Source organism: Sarcophilus harrisii, chromosome 1 (assembly GCF_902635505.1).
Source record: "Sarcophilus harrisii chromosome 1, mSarHar1.11, whole genome shotgun sequence".
Lineage (NCBI taxonomy): Eukaryota > Metazoa > Chordata > Mammalia > Dasyuromorphia > Dasyuridae > Sarcophilus > Sarcophilus harrisii.
Genome location: NC_045426.1, coordinates 35,219,636 through 35,243,156, shown reverse-complemented (window position 1 = coordinate 35,243,156; position 23,521 = coordinate 35,219,636). Strand labels below are relative to the sequence as shown.

At 37.0% G+C, this 23,521-nt stretch overlaps 1 protein-coding gene across 1 annotated transcript in view; it reads left to right on the top strand.

The window, feature by feature from the left end:
- The window catches only part of SHQ1 (SHQ1, H/ACA ribonucleoprotein assembly factor), a 112,603-nt gene that overhangs the window by 51,341 nt on the left and 37,741 nt on the right, over nucleotides 1–23,521 (top strand). Inside the window, exon 10 of the mRNA XM_012543576.3 lies at nucleotides 15,670–15,790. Within this exon, the coding sequence (XP_012399030.2) occupies nucleotides 15,670–15,790 (121 nt within the window). The remainder of the gene's footprint in view (nucleotides 1–15,669; nucleotides 15,791–23,521) is intronic.

The following is a 23,521-nucleotide window of genomic DNA, read 5'->3' as shown; positions in this document are numbered from 1 at the left end:
TTGGGCTTCAAGAAAATCACTTGGATTGGAGTGGGGAGAGATTTGGGACAGGGAGGATTTTTTCCTCTTCCCTCCTTCCCCCCCCCAAACAGGCTGATAAGTGATATGATGTGGGGGAATGCAGCCTACACCAGAATCGGGGTGAGAAGGGCTCATAGTTGAGGGATCTTGTATAGGTGAGATGGACAGGCCTTGGCAACAGGATGGATATGGGAGGGGTGAGAGGTACTGAATAACCCAGGATGTCTCCGAGGTGGTGAGCCTGAAAAGGGGAGAGGGGAAGGTGAATTTAGGGTGGGGGGAAAGAGTTCTGTTCTGGACGTAGTGAATTTAAGGTGTCTACTTGGACATTCAGTGTGAGAGGCCTTGAAAGGCAGTTGGAGATAGCTGATTGTAGATCAGCAGAGAAAAGGGGACAGGAAAGGTGATTTAAGTCCATGGGAGAGAATGGGATGAGAGAAGGACCCAGCATGAATTGGGGCAGGGGGGGGAACATCTGCATTAGAGAATGCGGTCTGGGAGGAGATCTAGCAAACCAGACAGTGACGTGGTCAGAGAGGGAGGAGAGCCAGAAAAGGGTGTCACAAAAAGCTCGAGAAGAGAGCACCAAGGAGGAGACAGTAGTCAGTTGGGTCAGTGTATGCAGAGAGGTCAAGAACGAGGGTTGAGAAAAGGCCCTTGGACTTGCAGCTAACAGAGCATCAGCCATTGGAAAAGATTGATTTGGGACTGAGTAATCACCTCCTTTCCCCAAAGGATCAGTCTTCTTTCTGTTAGTCTAAATTTTTTAATAAGCCCCTGGAAAATACTCTGTTTTTTACATTTTCAGTCCTGATTGTTGTGAATTCTTTCATACCAACACTTTTGACAAATTCAGGATTTTGATACAAACTGGGTTGTGAAACCCAACAGAGTGAAAGCATTACATCCCAGCACTGTTCATTTTTGATGGGAACACATTGCCTCAAGATCAGGAGGTCTGGCTGTAGTTTAACTCGGTTGAGATCCTTCTCCTGGAGGGGATCAGTTTCTTTATCTCTAAATCAAAAGACTCCCAGGATGCAGAGCTCATTGAAGGCAGGGATTTTTATTCTTCTTTTAAAATCTCTAGTGTCAGCACAATGCCATGCATGTGGTAGCACTATTGAATACTTTTTGAATTGATTTGGCCAGATCATTTCCAAGACCCTTTCAAGTTCTAGCATCTGACAGTTCTTCTCACTATTAAGAAAAACTTAAAAAAAAAAAAAATCAAATAAATACTAATTAGTCTGAAAGTAGGAGCTGCTAGTAGACCTTTTCATACCTGCCCTTTAGTATAAAACATAGCGCTACTGTGATTTTAAATTGCTAATATGGATTATTAATTGCTTTTTAAGTTAACTATGTACTTTTTAATGCAAAATTAAATCCATTTTTCCAGCCTGAGATATCTAATCATGAATAAGATTAACATAACTATTTCTCTCATAGAATAGTTAGTAAAATACCCAAAGAAAATAATTTTTGCTTTTCTATTTTTCATCTTAGAGATTCTAAAAAACACTTGATACCTTTCCTTGTAGAGGGCCAAGTGTACTTGAAATAAGTAATCTTACAACAAGGTGTTAACTCAGTGGAATTGAGATAATGATTTTCTAGTTTACATGTACTTAGTATTTAGTATAGTTCTACAAATTGACACTATTCTACAAGATTGACACCTATGATGATGTACTTATAATAGAGTATATAAGAGTTAAGAGATCTGGGAGGGAATACAAACTGAGATAGACAAGACAGGGCTGGAGGCTGGAGGCTGGAGGATAGACTACCGACTACAGACTTGAAAGCAAAGACCCTCGTGGTGGTTGTCCAGTCTCCTTCACAGACTGTCTCCTTCGCCTGGAACCAGGCTAGCTTTCTGGGGGATCTTCAGATGGGCCTTGGTCTCAGTGGAGAAGTGAAGGGCAGCCATCCCAAGGGTCTCTGTCTTCAAGACTCTTTGAGTTCTCCTTCTCTAGGTCTGACTCTGACCTCTTAAATACTCTATTACAATTAAATCCATTCAAGATACTGAATATAAGCCAATCATTATATCAATAGGGAACCATTATTTGTTGTAAGATTAAATCAATCATACTGTACTAGAGAACTATTAATCACCATGTTAAACTAGATAACCATTGTCTCATCAATTCCACTGTTAACACCTTGTTATAAGAATCCTTGCCTCACATATGTTTCTCCAGAGTTCTGGCCCTTTACATTTCCTCTTCCATTTGGGATTCCTTTTCTCATTACAAAATAACAACTATATTTATATACTTCCAAGATCTAAAGAAAAGTAGTGGTTTGGGGGAAACTTTCATTGACTGTGAATTCAAGTCAATTTGGGAATTGCTGTTAGAGAAGCCTCCATTTCATATACATATAAATCACATTTAGGGTGTTAGTGTACACATATCAAATATAATGTGCATTCACACACACGTAGGCATTTATTTACATAAAAATTGCTTCCAAAAAGAGAACTACATTAGAGGGATAGCCCAAGATATCTCTAAAAGGCAGAATCCAGGATGCTAAGCAGTGCTGTGGGGATGAGAAGACTCCTTTGTTGAATGCAGGCCAGCAGAGTGATTCCTGGGTTGCTCCCTTAGCTACTAAGTGACAGATAACTTCCTGTCAGTCTTTCCTTCCTTCTTCCGCCTCTCCTCCCCCCCACTTGTCCAAGGCTGGGTTGTTCCCTCCCAAACCATTTGTCTCACTCTTGAGGCTAAGATTATCCTTTGTAGCAAAGCATTGCTGGGCACATCTCCTGTGCGTCATTCTTGGAGCCTAGTGGATCCATCTGTGGAGAACTTTTGTAGGAAACTTATTAGTTTTTTTTTTCATTTTTATTTTTAATTTGTGGAATAAAACAAGCATTTCCATAATATAGTAATGATAAGAAGGATGATTGCACCTGAAACTGCAAATCTTCTATGTACAACTTGCTATTCCTTTCAAATACACGACAAAATTATTATGCAAATTATTTCCCTCCTGGAGATGGTTACCCCAATAGGTGTGTGTGTGTGTGTGTGTGTGTGTGTGTGTGTGTGTGTGTATATATATATATGTAAAATTATAATAATAAAATTGATCACTTCTTTGATTTGAACTCATCTAGTGACTCCAAGTTCATCATTTCACATTGACTCTTCTTTCCATTCACCCTGTTTCTTCCTTTTTAGTGTCTCTAATATACAACTTAATTATGTTATATAGTTATATAATTTTGTAGTCATGATTCCATATGGGGGTCTTATAACTGTATGTAGGACTCACAAAATTGTGATTTATTATCAGTAAATCAAATGATTTATATATCTGTTTTAACTACCTATATATCTCATGTCACATAAAAATTTCTCAGGCAAAAAAAAGGTCATGATTGTAAAAAGCTTGAGAAGCCCTGTCTTAAACAAACCTCCCCTTTCTATTTCAGGCTCTTAATTCCTCATAGAAATTGTTTTTTATCTCTTACTTCCAGCTCTTAATACATGACTTTGTATGGGGCATAAGCTTAATTAGAGCTTGATGAGTGTTGAATTGAATTCAATTGCTAGACATTCCAAGTTCATGACTTTTGATAGAATAATTTTTGAATTCTGGGCTTGAATGATACCTGGAAGTCATGTCAGAGGACCTGGGTTCAACTCTTAGCTTTGCTATATACCTTATGGGATCTTGGGGAAATCACCTATGTTTCTTTTTCTATTTTTTTTTTTTTTAAATATTAAATAACTTTTTATTGACAGAACCCATGCCAGGGTAATTTTTTACAACATTATCCTTTGCACTCACTTCTGTTCTGATTTTTCCCCTCCCTCCCTCCATCCTCTCCCCAAGATGGCAAGCAGTCCTATACATGTTAAATAGATTACAGTAGATCTTGGATACAATATATGTGTGCAGAACCGAACAGTTTTCTTTTGCTCAGGGAGAATTGGATTTAGAAGGTATAAATAACCTGGGAAGAAGAACAAAAATATAAGCAGTTTACATTCATTTCCTAGTATTCTTTCTTTGGGTGTAGCTGCTTCTGTCCATCCTTGATCAATTAAAACTAAGTTAGATCTTGTCTTTGTTGAAGAAATCCACTTCCATCAGAATACATCCGGTGATAAAACATTTTAACAGTTTTATTTTTCAGGAAGCTCTTTCCTTTTTTTCTTTTTGTCAAGTTTCGTGTGTAGGGTCCCATGGCTAGTTAATGACAGAACCAATTCTGGGCGCCTTCCTGCCTGCCTCCCTGATTGTACTAGTCATGTAGCACTGCAGAAAGGCAGAAATCAGCCGCTGTCCATTGGTCAGGACATCCACCTGGGGCTGTGGAGAGGGGCCAGGAGTTTTTCTGGAACAATCCTCACAAACTGTGAAAATCTGTGAAAGCAGACATCCCCTCCCTTTCTCCCCCCACTTCACCCCCATTGAATCACCAGTGCAAAGTATTGCCCTGGACAAGGGAACTATGATGCTCTGGGTTGTGCTGTCCTAGCCTGTCAGCTCCTTTGAGGTTCTTCTGGAACCAGCAGCCAAAGGGATTGAATCGATTTGCCCCCTCAGGCTTCTGGGGGTAAACATTTCCTTTGCAGGTTTTGGAGCATGAGGTTTGGGATGGTGTTAGTGATGAACTCCATTCCCTTCCATTCCTGTTGGCGGCCTGAGCGCCCACGACCTTTAAAGCCTCCTGATTGATTCTCTATTTCCAACAGAGACAATGATTAATTAACTTCAGGCTGGACTCTACCCCCTCTTATGGCCTCTATCTTGTCAGTGACCAGGGCCTGTCCATTTCGCCTTTGCATGTCTCTCCTTGGACACCCCACACTTTAGGGCAGGCCCTCATCCCTTCACCCCTGGACCATTGTAGTGGCTGGTGGGGGTCTGCCTGCTTCAGGGGTCTCCACTCTTGTCCTTTCAGGTCTCCATTCTTGTCCTTTCTCTATTTAGTCACCAAAGTGATTTTCTTAAAATGTAGCTCTCTACTCAGTAAACTGCCTGTCACCTTAGGATAAAAGACAAAATCCTCTCTTTGGTATTTAAAATAATTTATTATCTAGGACTGCCTGCCTTCCCCACTTTCCAGTCTTATTACTCTTTATTCCCAGCAGTTTACTCCTTATTTCAGTGATCCTGGCCTCTTCATCCCACAAAAAATATGCTACAGGCCTTCCCTCTGAAGGTCCTCCCTTTCTGGAACACTCTTTTTCCTTCTGTCCTTGCCTGTTGACTTGTGTAGGTTCCCTTAAGTCCCAGCTAATATTCCATCTTCTGTGGGAAGCCTTTTTTAACCCTTCTCCCCTTTCTTAGTGATAGCCTGTTCATCTTGTTTTTCATGTGTTTGCCTATTGTTTCCTTCATTAGATTGGGAGCTAATTGAAAGCATGGACCATCTTTGGCCTTTTTTGTATCCCCAGCACTTAATACAGTGCTGGCATGTAGTAGGTGCTTAATAGATGTTTATCAGCTGTCCATATTAATTAAATAATTTGCTTGTTAAAGTGTGAATTCCTGATTGTAGTCTTAGAATGATGTAATGCTATGTAAATCACAGTAATAATTGGCTCTTAGCAGGACAGGATGGCCTTACTCTCTTGACATACATGAATGGTAATTGGTAAAGGGACTAGAACTTTGACTATAGTCTAATTGGTATCTTTCCATCCCACTAAATTAAGAATTCATATAATGCTTACTAATTATAGTCACATAGCTATGGATATAAGTGTAGATACAGGTTAAAATTTGATTGCTTCCCCAATTTATATTTCACAAACTACCAGAATAATCTCCCTAATATCTAGCTCTATGACACTCAAGGGTTAAAATGTCTCCCCATTGGCTGCCGAATAATGGCCAGATTTCCTACCCTCACTTTTGACGCCCTTTAGGTTCTGGCCTTCACATTTTATCTCCAGCCACTGATTGCCTGCTTCATGTTCTTATAGCTACTATGCCTAATAACTTATCCAGAACAGTTGTAGTTTAAAATATTCCTTTTCTGTTTTACTTTCAAATCATTCAGCTATTCCTGAATCATAATGTTTCAGCACCTGGTGGCAAAATAACATCAGGAAATGTTTTGATAAAACATTTGTCCTGAAAGATGGAGAGTCACTGTCTGTGAGTGGTACTTACTCACTAGAAGTATTAGGTGTACCAGTCTATTTGGTGTGTACCTCTGTCTCCATATGCAGTCTCTGTGCAGGTGGGATAAATGGTGATGGCAATGCCAGCATTGTTTAATATATTTTTATAAGCCATTCATTTACAAATCAGAATCTGTTATCAAAGTATATATCTTGATTTGGGATTAAGAAAATGTAATCATGCTGCTTATACTGTAGCTGAATTCGACTCCTTTTGCTTTTAGTTCTGCTGAAGTTTTTGTTATGTTTTTTCCCCTAGAAGACCCTTTCTCAAACCCTTTCATGGATGTTCCCTCCTGGAGATTCTCTTCATTATCCACGGCCTATTTCAAATGCCATCTCCATGAAGACTTTGCTTCTCTCCTTTCTAGATATTTTTCTATCCTTGGGACCCCTAAAGCACTTTATGTCTCAAATGACCCTTTTTAATAATGTCCCTCAGTGTTGTCTGTGTACTTAATGTATATACTTGGCCGATTATAATCTCAATCTTGTGGCCTGGTTAACTCATTTTTTCATCTTGTCTATTGAATTTACTCTTGTCAACAAGCAATTTTTTTAGCTTTTTATTTTCAGAATACATGCATAGTTTTCAACATTCACCTTTGCAAAACCATGTATTCCAAATTTTTCCTCTTCCTTTCCCCCCCAAACAGCAAACAATCGAATATATGTTAAACATGCACAATTCTTCTGCACATATTTCCACAATCATCATGCTGTACAAAGAAAAATCAGATCAAAAAGCAAAAGAAAAATGAGAAAGAAAAGAAAATGCAAGCAAACAACACAAAGAGGGAAAATACTATATTGTGATCCACTCAATTTCCACAGTCCTCTCTCTGGATGTAGATGGTTTTCTTTATCACAAGATCATTGGAACTGGTCTGAATCACCTTGCTGTTGAAAAGAGTCACATCTATCAGAATTGATCATTGTATAGTCTTGTTGCTATGGACCATGTTCTCTTGGTTCTATTCATTTCACTCAGCATCAGTTCATGTAACTCTCCCCAGATCTCTCTGAAATCATTCTCCTGATCGTTTCTTAGAGAACAATAATATTCCATAACATTCATATACCATAACTTATTTAGCCCTTCTCCAGCTGATGGGCATCCATTCAGTTTCTAGTTCCTCACCACTACAAAGAGGGCTGCCACAAACATTTTTGCACCTGTGGGTCCCTAACCCTCCTTTAAGATCCCTTTGGGATATAGGCCCAGTGAATCAAAGGGTATGCACTGTTTGATAGTTCTTTGGGCATAGTTGCAGAATTCTTGATTAGTTCACAACTAAACCAACAATGTATTAGTGTCCTGATTTTCCCACATCTTCTCCAACATTTGTCATTATCTTTTCTTATCATCTTAGCCAATTGAGAGATCTGTAGTGGTATTTCAGCGTTGTCTTAATTTGCATTTCTGAGATCAATAGTGATTTAATGCATTTTTGCATATGGTTTTAATTTTTTCATCTGAAAATTGTCTTTCCAACCTTTGACCATTAATCAATTTGGAGAATGGCTTCAACAAGCATTTTAAAAAAAATATTAACTATGATCTGGGAACTAAGTGCTGGAAAGATACAAAGTAAGGCATAAACCAGTCAGCCTGCCTACCTTCCAGGAGCTAATATTCTAATGAAGAAGGAAACTTGAAAATACAGGTTCGTCTGAGACTAATTTGCTTATAGTACTATCTCATTATGAAGTAGGAGATATCTTTTCTTCCTAGTTATGTAGTTTATGAGACAACTGAAAGGGACAATTTTAGAGTTAAAATTCACTAAAGTGGTGAGTTATCTTCCCTCTCATCCTTTCCCTCTTTTCTTTCCCTTTCCTTCTCTTTCCCATCTCTTCCTTACACATTGCTCTTTCCACTTTCTCTTCTCTTTATGTTATTTGTCTGTGAAATTGGTTGTCAGGTTATAAACAACCAACTTCATATAGTCATTTAATAATGTAAATTAAAAAAAACCTATTATGTCTGCATAGCTCTCTTTTTGCTAACTGATTACCATTATAATATAAGAAGTATAATTTTGGGTAGCTTCATTATGCAGGTCATTTTAAGAATATGAAAATTAATAATATAGCCAGGATTCCCCCCAAAAGTCTTCATTTATATTGTTGCTGATTCAGTGAGGAAAAGGAAAAAAAAAAAGACTGGGTATGGTGACTTAACATTTATAAAACCAGCTGCTGGGACACTGTAGGTTATAGGATCTCTTGAGCCTAGGACTTCTGAGTTTCAGGGGCCTCTTCAGCTTTGGTGTCCACACTAAGTATGGCTTCAGTGATGTGAGGCCGGGGAAGATGTGGACCATCAGTTACCTAAGGAGGGACAACTAGACCTGCAAGATCAGAGGTCTTGCCAGTCTTAGGATCATGGCCATGAGGAGCTGAGAGACAGAGAGACGCACAGATAAACAAAGAGACAAGAAGGAAAGGAAGAAGGAATTTTTTACCTAAAGTTTAGAAAATGAGAAACTTCTTTTATTTATACCAAAATAATACCAAGTTTAAAATAGTTTACAATTTATAATTTTCTCTAGTAATGATGTAGGTGTATTTTCATGTCACAAGAAATCAATAAATATTCTTTTATAGCATTTATGTAAAAGGAAATTGTGATAGTTTTTTTCTTATATACATGATTTTTTTTTTTTTTTTTTTTTTTTTTTGGTCTTTTTTGGCCTTTTCTCAGTTCTCATTTTCTTTGTGCTGTGTCCACCTTCTACATGAGGCCTTTCTTGTTCTCTCCACAAGTCATCTTGGATCTCCTTTATACATATCCCTGTATGAGGGAATTGTCTCCTGAAGCTGGACTGTAAGTTTCTTTGGGTCAGGAATGCTTTGCCTTGGTTTCCCCAATGCCCCAGTCCCCAGAGTAATGTGTGGCACATAGGGGCTTTGTAATAAATTCTTATTGATTGATGGATTGATTCTTTTTTTTTTTTTTTTTTTTGCTGAGACAACTGGAGTTAAGTGACTTGCCCAGGGTCACATAGCTAAAAAGTGTTAAGTGTCTGAGGCCATATTTGAACTCAAGTCTTATTGACTTCAGGGATGGTGCACCCTCCACTGCACCACCTAGATGCCCTGACAGATTGACTCTTGTAATTGTCTTCTGGTCATTCCAGTTTTTTCACACTCCAAACTATCATTTTCCTAAGGCTCAAGTTTAACTATCATCCTGCCAGTTTTAAAACCTTCACTGCCTCCGAGTTTCCTCTAGAATAAAGTGCTAATTTCTCCATCTGACTTTTAAGGTTTTTTTCTATGGTCTGATTTTATAGCCTCAACTCCCATGTTATTTTCCCACATATTCTACTTCCTATCTCTGTGCCTTCTCAGAGCAGTGGTCTCTAAAGCCTAACAAAGCCTAATAAAAATAGTACTCAGCTCAGATTCCCTATTATACCAAATTTTTCTTTACCTCTTTTGCTAATTCTCTCTTCCTCCTTACATTAGCTATTTGTTTATTTGTTTATCTATTTGTTTATTTGTTGTAGCTTTACATGTAGAGTACTCGTAGAGGAATAAATGTTGTATAATGTATTGTAAAATACAAGGGCTTAAAATCACAACTTAGATATATTTAGAAGCTCTCATAATGTTTTATTGTGCTTGTTTTATTGTTAAGTGATTCAGTATGTATAATTTCTCACCAGTGTCCTGAATTAAAGGAAAATTATCATACTTTACTTTTTTTAACTTTGATTGCTTTGCCAGGGCATTTAATCTCCTTACCTTCTTTTTGGGTATTTATTCAAGCTATAATTAGATGGTCATTCAGTTTCTTTAAGAAGATTCATCCGAGGATATAGAAAAGTATTGTTTACAATAACGGAAAAAATAATCTCACAGATTTACTGTATCCTAAGAGGTTCTTTTTGATCTGTGATCTTTTGCTAGAAATGTATTAAAATAATTCAGTGTATCCGGCCAGTCTTATTGTGCAGATGTTGCACAGACACAACCATAGTTATCTTTAAAATAGTTGGAAGAGTTTATTTTTATTTTGAATTAATTTTATGCCTTATGATTAACCACATCATCAGTAGTGACTCCCCCTTTTTCAACATCAGTTAAGTTTTCACTGTCTTATATTGTTGGGACCTCTAGAGGGCAGGACTAGGCACAAGTAAAATACCTAGCATCAGCTATATAATATGAATAATTGAAAATGAAGGTAGGTAAAAAGTGGGAAGAAAAAAAAAAGCAACTTTGTCCCTAGAACAGTTCCTAGTACATAAGAGCACTTTAATTGGTACTTGCCTGTTTAATTAAAAATCCCAAAAAAGCATGACCAGATTTAGTTCTAGATTATTTTTAATTGCTTGGAGTTAAAAGATTTCATAGATTTCTTGCTGGTCATTATGACAGTACACATTGTCTCTCAAACAAGTTAGTAAGGCACGATTCCAAATGGCCAATTTGACTTAATTTAGAAAACTCTGAACTTGTCTCACATCGACAGCTAAGACTGTCAGATTGATAAGAAATTAACCCAGGAAGTCATGTGTCAGAAACTGGGGAAAAAAAATCTTTTTCTTGGACACCTTCCAATATTAAGAAAAACTAGTGAGTGTGTAGGCATATTAAGTAACCAGAGGAATTTTCAAATAGTATTAACCACACAATTTGTGATGTGTAGTAGGAATAATGTATTCTCACAAATAATTTGGACCTTTAACTCTTAATTCTTACTAAAGTAAAATATTCATAGTACCTATGATACTGGCTGTGTGATCCTGGACAGGTCACTTAACCCTATTTATCTCAGTTTCCTTATCTGTAAAATAAATTGGAAAAGGAAATAGCAAAACACTCTAGTATCATTGCCAAGAAAGCTCCAAATGGCATCAAGTAGAGTTGAAAAACAACAATGACAAATATGAGGAAACTGGAAAGGGGAGGAAGGGGGAAAGAGAGAAAGTACCTACCCCACGGGCATGCTGATGAAGTCTGGTATGTCAAAAGGTGGGAAGGGAAAAGCTGGGAAGGACTGGCTAACCTGGGCACCTCTTCAAAATGGAAGCTCTAGGTCCATTTATTGTGGGCCCATTGTAAACTTAATCCAAGGAAATTCGGTTCCTAGAAAGGAGGGGACCTTTGTCTTAAAAAAGCACAAGCTTAAACCCTTTCTCTTGATGCCATTTGTGGTTTTGGCAGCATCTCATAAGTAAAAATAGCTCAGGGGAAGTCACGTTAGAAGAAACAGAAACCTCTTAAAGATGAAATTTTGAAGATAGAAAAGGTCTTTAAAGAGACTAGTGTGAATATACAAAGAAGTAATTGGCCAACATGAATGTTAGAAAAGCATGTAAACAAGGACATAATTCTGCGAAAAATGTCAGAACAGAGTGAAAATAGTCAAGATCAAAAATAGTTTTAGTGTATTTATTTTTAATATACGTTTTATGAATTATGTTGGGAGAGAAAAATCGGAGCAAATGGGAAAAACCATGGGAGACAAAAAAAAACAAAAACAAAAAAGAAAAGAACATAGCATGGGTTGATTTACATTTAGAATTCTTAGTTGTTTCTTTGATTGCAGATGGCATGGCATGTCCAAAGTCTGTTGTGAGTGCTTTGGATCACTGAACTACTGAGAAGAAACAAGCTTTTCACAGTTGATCATTGTACAATCTTGCTGTTATCGTGTACAATGTATTCCTGGTTTTGCTTGTTTCGCTCAGCATTAGTTCATGAAAATCTTTCCAGGCTTTTCTATAATTAGCCTGTTCATCATTTTTTTAGAACAATAATATTCATTACCACAGCTTGTTTATCTATTCCCCAGTTGATGGGCATCTACCCCTTTTCGAATTCTTTGCTACCATAAAAAGAACTGTTGCAAATATTTTTGCACATGTGGATCTTTTCCCCTCCTTTATGATTTCCTTGAGATATACACCAGTAATGGCACTTCTGGGTCAAAATATATACACAGTTTGATCGCCCTTTGGGTATAGTTCCAGAATGGTTAGAGCATTTCACAATTCCACCAATAATGCATTAGTGTCCCAGTTTTTCTATATCCCCTCCAACATTTCTCATTATTCTTTCCTGTCATCTTAGCCAATCTGAAAGGTGTTGAGGTGGTACCTCAGAGTTGTTTTAATTTGCATTTCTCTAATCAATAGTGATTTAGAGCATTTTTCCATATAACTAAAAATGACTTTAATTTCAACTGAAAATTCTGTTAAATTCGACACAGTTCTTACATGTTTTAGAAATGAGACCTTTATCAGAAATACTGGTTGTAAAGATTTTTTCCCAGCTTTGTACTTCCCTTTTAATCTTGCTTCAGTTCGTTTTGTTTGTGCAAAACCTTGTTAATTTAATGTAATCAAAGTTACACATTTTGCCTTTTATAATGTTATCTAGTTCTTCTTTGATCATAAATTTCTCCCTTCTCCAAAGTTTTGATAAGTAAATTATCCCTTGTTCTCCTAATTTGTTTATGGTATCATCTTTATGCCCAAATCATGAACCTTATTTTGGTATGGAAGTATGAGATGTAGATCTATGCTGAGTTTCTGACAGATTACCAAATAGGATTTTTTTTTAAAAATTATATTGGGGAAAAGAAGAATGTCCAAATAAGATTCTCTGGGTGGAGAGATGGTTGCTGAGGAATGACAGAATGAAAACTATTTCCTTTGTTTGCTTCTGTTGTTCAATTTTTTCTTCCAAATACTGATCCATTCTCATGTCTTCAGTTCTCACTTTATAAGGATAACTCTGATCTAAATTGCTAGTCCCTGCAGTTGTGGTTTTATTTCCATATTTCTAACTGCCTACTTGACACTCCTTAGATATCAGCGGAGGTATTAATGTCGCAATGGAGGGAGTATGGGATCCAAAATTTCTGCCATATTAGAAGTTCAGACTTCCTGTGTGAACTTGACAAGGCATTGATTGGCCTTTGAGTTTACTTTCCTCAGCTCTAAAAATGAGAGGGTTAGATCTCTTGTTTCTCTCTCTTAATCTGTGATTCTTTGTTTAAAACTATACTGTATGCTCCTTCTAAATCCCTTTGAACTTAAAAGCATATTTTAGCTAAAGATGGTAGTATGATGAAAACAAAACATTTCTAGTACTAGGTATGCAGGGCAGATTGGAAGAAAGGAAAGTCCAAGGCAAGGAGATGGATCAGAACACTTGTATGGTGATTCACAATCTGGATGTGACTCAGTGATTTGCTGCTGTACTAGGATGATGGCAGATGACAGGGGATAAGAAAATACAGATGACCTCTGCAGCCTCACAGAATCAGAGGCGATCGTGATGGTAGTGTCCATCCACCATCCCCACCCTATTGCATCCTACAAGAGATGTGAAGAACACTTGGAAAGAGGCTCCATGGCATTGTGTGGGATGTATGAATTCAGAGGTGACTAAAGTTTTGTGCTTGGCTAAGTGCAAGAATTGTGTTTTCATGACAGAAGTAGAGAGAAGGGGTTATCTGGGTAGAGAATGTTGAGAAGTTCTGACGACGAAGACTGCTCTGTCAATGAAAATTCATGTTTCTTGAATTATGTAGGGCTTGTTTGTTTGTTTGCCTTTTCCAGAAAGTTAGAGCAAAATTTCCTTCTTTTGTGTCATTGATGTTCAATATATTTCTGAATATATTACTCTTAATTGCCTGAGATGGATTTTTTTTTCCACTTTTTATCATCAGAAATAGAGAAATTTGCTGGATTATATTTTGCTTGTGTTGTCTATGTTTAGTGCTAGTGATTTGGGATTCTTTAAGGTTTTGATATTGAGCTTTTTATGACTGAAAATGTTCATGGAATTATTTAGGATCATCATGAAATTCATATATACTTCATATTTTATCACCTTCAAGCAATGCATGAGGCAAAAAAATAGTTTTATTTTTGTAAATGAAAGGAAATAGTGCTGGAGATTTAGTAATTTGCCACATAATTAATTAAATGTAAAGGGACCTCATGAACTTGAGAATAAAGAGAATTCTTGTTGAATTGTAGCATTTGCTAACTTTTAAAATTAAGTATAAACAATACTCACTAAAACCTTGCTTTAATGTCTTCTTGTGGCAGGGAGGCAAAGATGGATTCTCTTAAGGATATTTTGACTGATCATAAGCTCTAATGAGTTTTACCAGACTGAAAGTATGTGAGCAGTGATTATGTATTTATCCTCGGAGGATCAGCCTTGGTTTGGAGAAACTCATTATCAGGACATGGGCTACCTCAGCAGTTCATAAAACGGTCTCTTAAAGAATACAGATGCTTCATCAATGGAAGGAGTAGCCACACAGATGGAACTATATCCCTTTAAGTGATAATAATGTTGAAAAGAAAGGGCGATAATCATGTGAAGTAATTAAAATGGATACTTTTAAATGAACAACATTATAGTGAGATTTTATCATATTTTAATGGCTTATGAAACTATATTGATGTGGGCCATTATCAATTACTGAAGATAAAGTTTTAGTTTAAATAGTGAAAAAAAGATTAATCTCAATAGAATCATATTTCAGTCAATTTATAGACATTAATGCTTATTCTGTGACAGATCACTGCTGAGTAGTAGAACTACAAATAGAAAGGATGAAACTCTCCTTGGTCTCAGCAAACTTATATTCTAATCAGGGAACAAAAAATACATATATACATTTATATATAGGACAGATATAAAGAGAATAAATACAAAAGTAAGGCTTTGTGTAGTAGTTGGTGCTTGCAAATGGAAAAGGTAGAATTGAATGAGTGCATTCTAGGCGTGGGTCATGATGCAGCAAAAACATCTGATAAAGTTCAGAGAGTATCAATATATTCCTGTTGTAAAAAAGAAGTATTAAGATATTTTAAGTCTTATGTGAGCTGCTGCTGAGTGAACAGAGCCAGGAGAATGGTGTGTACAGTAATAGCAAGATTATGTGATGATCAACTGTGATAGACTCGGCTATTCTCAGCAATACACTGATCCAAGACAATTCCAATAGACTTGGGATGGAAAATGCCTTCCCCATCAGAGAGAGAACTATGGGAACTGAAGGTGGATCAAAGCAAAGTATTTTCATCTTTTTTGTTTGTTGGTTTGCTTTTTCTTTCTTGGGTTTTTTTTTCTCCTTTTGGTCTGATTCTTTTTCTTGCACAACATAACAGATGTGGAAATATGTTTAAAAGGATTGTATTTGTATAATCCTGTATCAGATTGCTTGCTGTCTTGGAGAATTAAAAAAGAAATTGGACCACAAAATTTTACAGACATGAATGTTGAAAACTTTATCTTTACATGCATTTGGAAAAATAAAAACAAAACAAAACAAAATAAATTTAAAAAAAAAAGATATTTTAGTCTTAAAACATTGGTTTGCACAAATCATGTTATATCCCCTTACCTGTTTCCAATACGTTTTAAATTTTAAGTGTAAAAAAAGTGGATATCATTTGTAGCCTTTTTGAAATAATGTTGGGATATTATGTTTTCTATATTCCTCTAGGAAGAAGTGCTGTTTTGAAATGTCTCCTGGATATCCACAAAATTTTTCAAGAAAATGACCCAGCATATATTCTAAATGATCTTTATATCTCAGACTACTGCATATGGATTCAGAAAATCAAGTAAGTTATGTTACCAAGCTTGTGAATATACATGTGTTAAAGTATTGGAAGATGACCTATTTTCTGAATATCTTGGAGCTAAAAATGAAATAATCTGAAGGACTTAACTGAATAAGATGGAAATTTAAATCCACCAACACCTAACAACGAAAGGGTCAGTAAAGAGGAGCTGTATTTGCATAGAAGAGAGATTCAGGCAACTGTCAACTCTAGTTGATCAAGTTGGTTGGATTTAAAATGCTAATGTCTGTCTGTTGTATAGTCCAGCTGTTGACTGGCATATCCAGTACCACTGCTCTCACTATTCAGATTTTTACTTCTTGAAGGGTCCATCTTGTTGGACATGTCTTCTGTTAATATTGAGGCATATGCTCATAGTTAAAAAATCTGAGAAGAAACATATAAACAGCCCACAGTGCTGACGGCACAGACCCTCCATCCTTCTGAGCCTTTAGACTGTTGTAAACGACAGCTGGGTTTATATGGCATTATAAGGATAGCAAAGCCCTCTTAAATATATGATTTCATTTGATCCTCACAAAAGCCCTGGAGTGATAGGTGCTGCTATTATGTCCATTTTACGGTTGAGGAGACTGAAGCTGACAGGTTCAGTGCCTTTGCTAAGGGTCACAGCATTAATACGGATTTGAAGGAAGTCAGATCCAGCGCACTGTTAGGACACTTAGCCCATGATTGGGGATAATTCTTAAAAACACACATCACTAAATAGTGTATGGAACAGTCAATCACTTATGGAAAGCTGGCCTTTTATGGGTGTTATTATATGTTCCCTTTTTTTTCAAGATACAAGAAGTATGCTAAGTCGAAAGATCCAACCAAATTTAATTTGGTCTAGAATTTCGGCTATTTGTTCCATGGATCATGGGATTTAAAGGGTTTGTGAAAGCATAGATTTGTGGAGTTGGAAATGATCTTATGGGTCAGTAAGTCCAATCTCTCTTTATAAATGAGGGACCTGAGACCCAGAGAGGCTAATTAATTTGCCCAAGTTATAACTTGCACATATAAGTAACAAGGACTTCAGATTTGATCTCATATCTTCCCAATGTTCAATCCCATGCACTAGCTGCCTCCTTTTCATAAATTTGAAAGGCTTCCATTTCAGGAACTGTTGTCACATGTGATATAAGGGTTAGCTGAAAGAATAGACATACTGAGCCTAGAAAAGGAAAATGATAGCTGTTTTCAACTATTTGAGAGTTATTTACCTTTTGCCTCGGTGACTGTGCACGGGCACTTTACAACATCTGAAATGTCCAGCCTCAGGGCTACTTTGCTATTTATGTCTCTGTGTACATGTTATACCTGTTATACCTCCTCTTCTTTCCTCTCACTATAATATAAGCTGTCAGAAGTTTAAAAACTGTCTTATTTGTGTCACCAGCACACCTACATTCCATTTCAAATTTTACATGTTATCTCCAACATTGTCCTGCTTACCTCTTCTGAACTTTTCTGCCTGTTTTGTGTATGTTTTATTAATGCCTTTTTTTCCTTGTTTTTTTTTAGTATCACTGTCATTACACTCACCTAAGTTTCCCCTCCAAAAAAGGTCCTCCCTTATAATCAGTAACATAAAACAAATGCACACATTAAACATGCCAGAAAATATAAGTATCTTGCACCTCTAATTTGTTACTTCTTTGCCAAGAAATGGGAAGCATGATTCACTATCATTGTGGTACTATGATTGATCATTGCTCTGATCATACTTAAGTTACAAAGTTGTTTTCTTTTACAATGTTTTCTCTTGATTCCTGTGTATTTGTATTTCAGAGTTTCTCTTCAGCTTTCATTTCTTCACCTGGAATAATTAAAAGTTCTCTAACCTAAATTCCCTCTAAGGATTATACTTATGAGCCTCTGCCTTTTGCCTTTTGGGGATATTTTTCTCTTTTATGGTTGTTGCTGCCAAGTCTTGTGTGACCCTGATTGTGATTACTTGATTACAGATTTTTTTGTCTTTGTCTTGAAAGCTTTAGATTTTAACCATGACATTCACTGATTGTTTTTAATTTGGCATTTCTTCCAGAAATAGTCAAGTTTTTCAATTTTCTGAGTTTTTCCTCTAGTGCTAATAGATTGGATAGTTTATTTAGATAGCATGATTTCTTAAAACATAGTATCCAAATTTGTTTTTTCTTGGTCTTGGTTTCCAGACAATCTAATGAGTCTTAAGTTATTGCTCCTTGAGTCGTTTTCTAGGTCAGTTTTTTTTTTAAACAATTATTTTCCCCTTATTCCCCCCTCCACCCCATTTAAAATCTTTGCTCTGATGTTTCTTATGTTAGGTAATCATTGAGCTCTAGTTGTTCACTACTTGGGTAAGGTATTCCATCTTTTGTTCTAAGCTATTTCTTTTCCTTTCAATTCTCCTCCTTCCCCCCATTCTTTTCTAATTTCTTTTTTGTATCTTGCAACTTTTCTTCTAGTCCCTATCAAAGTACTTTTGGCTAAACCACTTTTTTCTCTGAGGTGTTCTGCTTATTATTATAGATTATTTTCTTCCAGGTGTTACTTGATCCATAGTAAGTCTTCATTGCATTTGGTGTTTTCTCTGTCAGCTTATGTTTTCAGCCTCTTATTTTGGACTAGGATTTTGTGCTCAGGCTAGTTCTCTTTGGAAGTCTTTAAAGGGCTGGTTAAGCTTGCTTTGGTCTTGTTTCCTTTATAGGCTGGATTGGGCTGAATCACAAAGTTGGGATCAGGATCCACCCTTGAACTTTCTGGCTTCTGTTCTAGTCCCCCAGTGGTCAGAGACACTGTGTGTCCTGATCTGAGCTGGACTCTGCCTGCTTCATTTCATGGTTCCCAGTTGGAAATTCTGTTCCTGCTGTCTCCATGAAAGATGCAGATTATGCTGGCTTTTGGCCTCCTTCATCCTTCTTCTGTCCCCACACTGGTGCCCAGTCTGATTTGACCATTTTCTAGGCAGTTAGGCAGTGTAGTGGATGTTACACTAGGCCTGGAGCCTTTCCTGAAGGCTCACTTTCCTGAGTTTAACTCTGGACTCAGAAGCTTCCTAGCTATGTGCCCTGGGCACCAAGTCATGTCATTCTGTGTGCCTCAGTTTCCTCATCTGTAAAATGAGCTGGAAAAGGAAATAACAAATAACAAATCCACCCCAATGTCTTTAACAGGCAAACCCCAAATGAGATCTTTAAGAGAGGGCCAACTGTGTTGATTGAACAACGGTCAGTTCTTCTTGCTGTCTTTTAAATAAACTCTCCTTTCCTGGTGAGCTCAGGGCACTGACAAGCAAGGCCTTAGATGTAACTTTAGTCCCTGCGCTCAGATAGGCTTCCCTGGCTCTTCTCACCAGCCCTCTGGCTTCTGCATGCACCCGCCACCAGGTGGCTTTCCTGCTGGCTGCCCTGGTCTCGGAGCTCTTCTGCACTTTGGGGAGGAACTTCTGTCTGCCTTTTGCTTATTTTCATCTTTTTCTGATACTTGCAGTGGTTTGTGGGGGAGCTGGGCTTTTCCACAACTTTCCAGTTTGCCATCTTAGTTGGAACTTCTAATGCCATGATTTGCTTCATAGGAGGGACCTAACAAGTGTTTTTAAAACTGATTTATGGGAGGATTCTAAAAAGATGGCAGAATCTGTCAGAAAATTCCAAACTCTCCAGCTCCCTCCCTCCTCCACCCCCCCAAACGACTCAATAGCACCTCAGGGCTAACATGGAGCCTAAAAACAGCCCAGAGTAGGGCCCAACAGCAGTCCTCCTGGGACAGTCAGAACATACAAAGAAGGGTGCCAGGACCTAGTTCTGGCTTCTGGGGCTAGCTGGATTGGGGGGCAACCTTGGCCCTACCCACAGGAACCTTCACCTCAGGCCCAGTTGTGCTGTTCAGACTTGGCCCTGGGTGAGAAGGAACGAGCACAGCCTGGGGGGTGGAGGAGGGGTAGGGGCGGAAAGGTGCTGCTGAGGGCAGAGTTCTTGGTTCTGAGAGAACTGAAGGAGGACCCGAGGCCAGGTGCACCATCCCCAGGCCCCCCAGGAATAGAGATGTTATACACCAACACTCTGCTAAAAATAAACAAGCAAGCAAAAAAGCAGGCAAACCATTCCAAGTTAATTTGGGAATAGGGAAGACTAGGACTCAGAAGAAAAAGACAAGCCTCTCCTATCTCAAAGAGTAAACTCTATCCCAAAGAATAAAATTAAATGATCATCTGCCCAAAAAGAATTCATAAAAGAAATTTAAAAAGCCTTTAAAAATCAAATGAGAAGGAGTAGCTAAATGGTGCAGGAGATAGAGCAACAACCTTGAAGTCAGGAGGACCTGAGTTCAAATCTGGCTTCAGACACTTAACACTTCCTAGCTGTGTGATCCTGGGCAAGTCACTTAACCCTAATTGCCTCAGCAAAAAATAAAAAAATCAAATGAGAGAGATTGAGAGAAATTTAAGGGGGAAAAAAGGGATCCAAGAAGATTATGAAAAGAAAGTCAGCCATCTAGAAAAGGAAATTCATAATTTTAAGGAAGAAACTTGAGAATTGGATAAGGGGAAACCAGTGATGTTATGAGACCAAGAAAGAGTAAAACAAAATATAAAGAATGAAAAAATAGAATAAAATGTGAGACATCTCATAAGAAAAAACAATTGATCTGGAGAATAGATCAAGAAGAGAAAAACATAAGAATGTTTGGAGTACCTGAAAGCTAAGATCAAAACAAGAATCTTGATACAATAATACAAGGAATAACTAAAGAAAATTATGCTGAATTGTTAGAACAAGAGAGGAAAGTAGTAAAAACCACCAGTCACTACCTGAATAGAGATCCTGTGGGGAAAGCCTACAGGAACATCATGTTCAAATTTTGAAACTCCCAATTCAAGAATATTATAAGGAGCAAGAAAAAAAATTGAAATGTCAGAGCCACAATTAGAATCACATAAGACATAGCAGCTATATTAAAAGACTGCATGTCTTGGAACCAGGGTATCAAGATGCTGAAGAATTAGGGTTGTAGTCAAAAATACCATACCCAGCCAAATTAAGCATAATTCTGAATGGGAAAAAAAATGGGTCATTCAACGAAATGTTAGACTTTCAGGATTTTGATGACAAAAAGACTGGAACTTAATAGAAAATTTGATATATAGCATCCAAAAGAAATACAAGGTAAACATCAAAGACTAATTTCAAGGGATTCAATAGGAATAAACTTCTCTAACATGGAAATGTAAGACATATCCCTGACACTGTCATTAGCATCTGGGTAGTTTGAAAGAAATATTGGGGTAGAGCTGAATATGATTTGATTCTGAAAAACACAACTGAATAGGAACAGATTAAAAAAAAAAACAATTATTTATACAAATGAGCTGCAAAAGCAATAACTGACTCAGTAGTTAGATTGCGGAGGTGACTGGCAGTTCTGGAATCCTGCTTATATTGGGGGAATTAGGGGTTAAAGAGGGAAAAATACATGTATATCTAGAAGAATATAAGTCTTCTAAATTTATAAAGAAATAAGGGGGGCAATAAAGTAAGGGAGGGACATAGAAGGGGATATAGGTTAAAGCGAAAGGGTTAAGGTGTATATATATTAACTGGAATGGGATAAAGAGGAAGGGAAAAAGAGGGGCAGAAGATCTCAGACAAAGTTAAAACTAAAATAGATTTAATTAAAAGAATAAGGAAGTTACATATGTCGGTAATATTAATCAGAACTTTCTTCTGTTTTTTTTTTCTTTTGTATTTAAGCTTTTAAAAATTAATTTCTGTTTAACCTTATAGAGCAGAACCATGACCAATGGTTATGAGCTATAAGGAGGTGAATTTTGATCCATTATAAGTTTAAAAAGATCATGTTTATAGAGGTAATTTTTATCAGTATGTTGTTTTAATCTCACCCCCTTCTTTCCATAGAGCCATTTTTATAATAAAGAATTTTTTAAAAGCAGAAAAAAAAGAAAAAAGTCGGGCATTCTCTGTAGTAGTTTATGGTCTTCTACTTCTGCAAAGAAGCGAATGAGTTCATATCTCCTCTTCAGAACCAAGTTGGCCATTATAATTAGAAAGCATTCTGTTTTCTTTCAACTTTAAGTATAAAAATTCTCAACAATTACAGTTATCCAAAACTGAAGTTATTCTGAACACTTATAAGTTGTCCCTCATACCAATTAAAGCTCTTCTGGTGACATAATAGTTGCCAGAAACTTAAACTTGTCTAAAGTGAATATGATAGAGCTGGCTTATATATGTCTCGTGTCCATGCGTGTAAATAAAGTGTGTTATTATGCTGCTGGCTTAAGGGAAGCTTGGAGGACTTGTCTCTTCAGTTTGTTTGTTAGGCTATTTCCAGTATTTCAGGGATTACGATAAGAGTGGTTGATCAAAAACATGGAGATCAAAAACAAAGACCTCATCTCTTTGCCTGAGTCTAGTAGTTAGTCTTAACCTCCATGTTGTGGTGGTCTTGACTGTCGCTGTTTTCTCACAAAGGTTTAATTTGTCAGGACAAAAGGGAGTTAGCCTTTAGCAAGAAGTTGGACAAAGGGTCCCTTTTTACTCTAAGGTTCCGTACTTCCATGTTTCTACTGGACCACTTGTTCAAAAATAACGGGGTGCACTATTCATTTTTGATTTTTTTTTTTTTCCAAATTCAGAAGCAAGTTTTTGATTTTTTTCTGTTTGTTTGGTTGGGTTTTTTTGGTAAAAATTGGCATGTCTTTTGGAGACGGTTTTTTAAATAACCTAATATGATTGTACTTTGACATAGAATTGGTATAAGTGGCTTTTTATTTTTAACTTTTAATTATGGAAAGTGGTCATTTCCCACAGCTTAAAGAAATAAAGACATAATTAGGTTAACTTCTAATAGCGAAAATACTAAGAAACTGCTGAAGAAAACTCATATTAATGTACAGCAGGTGGTCTCAGTGTTTATGTTGAAAATCCAGATTCAGCCAGATGGAAAATTACATCTTTTAACCCCTGAGGCCATAATGGCATGTCATCACCTCACTTGATCCTCCCGCTAATTGAGCTTATCAAACACCCTGCTGTCATTTCCTGTTACTACTTTCATTTTTGTAATAAAAGCAAATTTAATTTGTCTGTTCATGCAGGATTTTGGTTTTGTTATAGTATTTCAAGGATGTTATATAAACTTAAGGCATTTCTCAGAGATTTACCTGCATTTTGTTTAAATTGTTTTATTAATTCACAACTTTCTAATTATAGAAAAGAAATAAAGTTTCAGTGAGTATAGATGACCTCAAATTGTAGTGGAGAAAATGAATCTTTACCTTTTCTTTTAAAATGTTAATATTTAGTTTTAAGTTGTAGAAAAAAGACTAGTGTTCTGTATGTGGATCTTAGCTCATATCGTTAAGTCCAGGATATTTCTTTATGACTTATTGTGATAATTGAGCATCTGACGTGTGACATACCTGAGAAAATAGAATGGTTTGGTCCAAGAATTTGTTCTGGAACTCCCATATTGCCTCCTAGAGTTCCAGTTTTCTCTCATGCAGCTCTTGCTGTTCTCCTTCATCATTTCCAGAAAAGGGGTAAGCCAGGCCTTCCTTATACCTAAGGTGCTTTACCTCAGCTCCTTCTTGGTGTCTGGCTCTGCTTCTATGAGGGGGTATCCATTGGGATCCCGGGTTCTAGTAGTGGAGCTGGATTGAGTCAAGCATTTTCTTTTTCTTTTTCTTCTTTTGGATATCTATCTGCTGATCATTTTTGTATC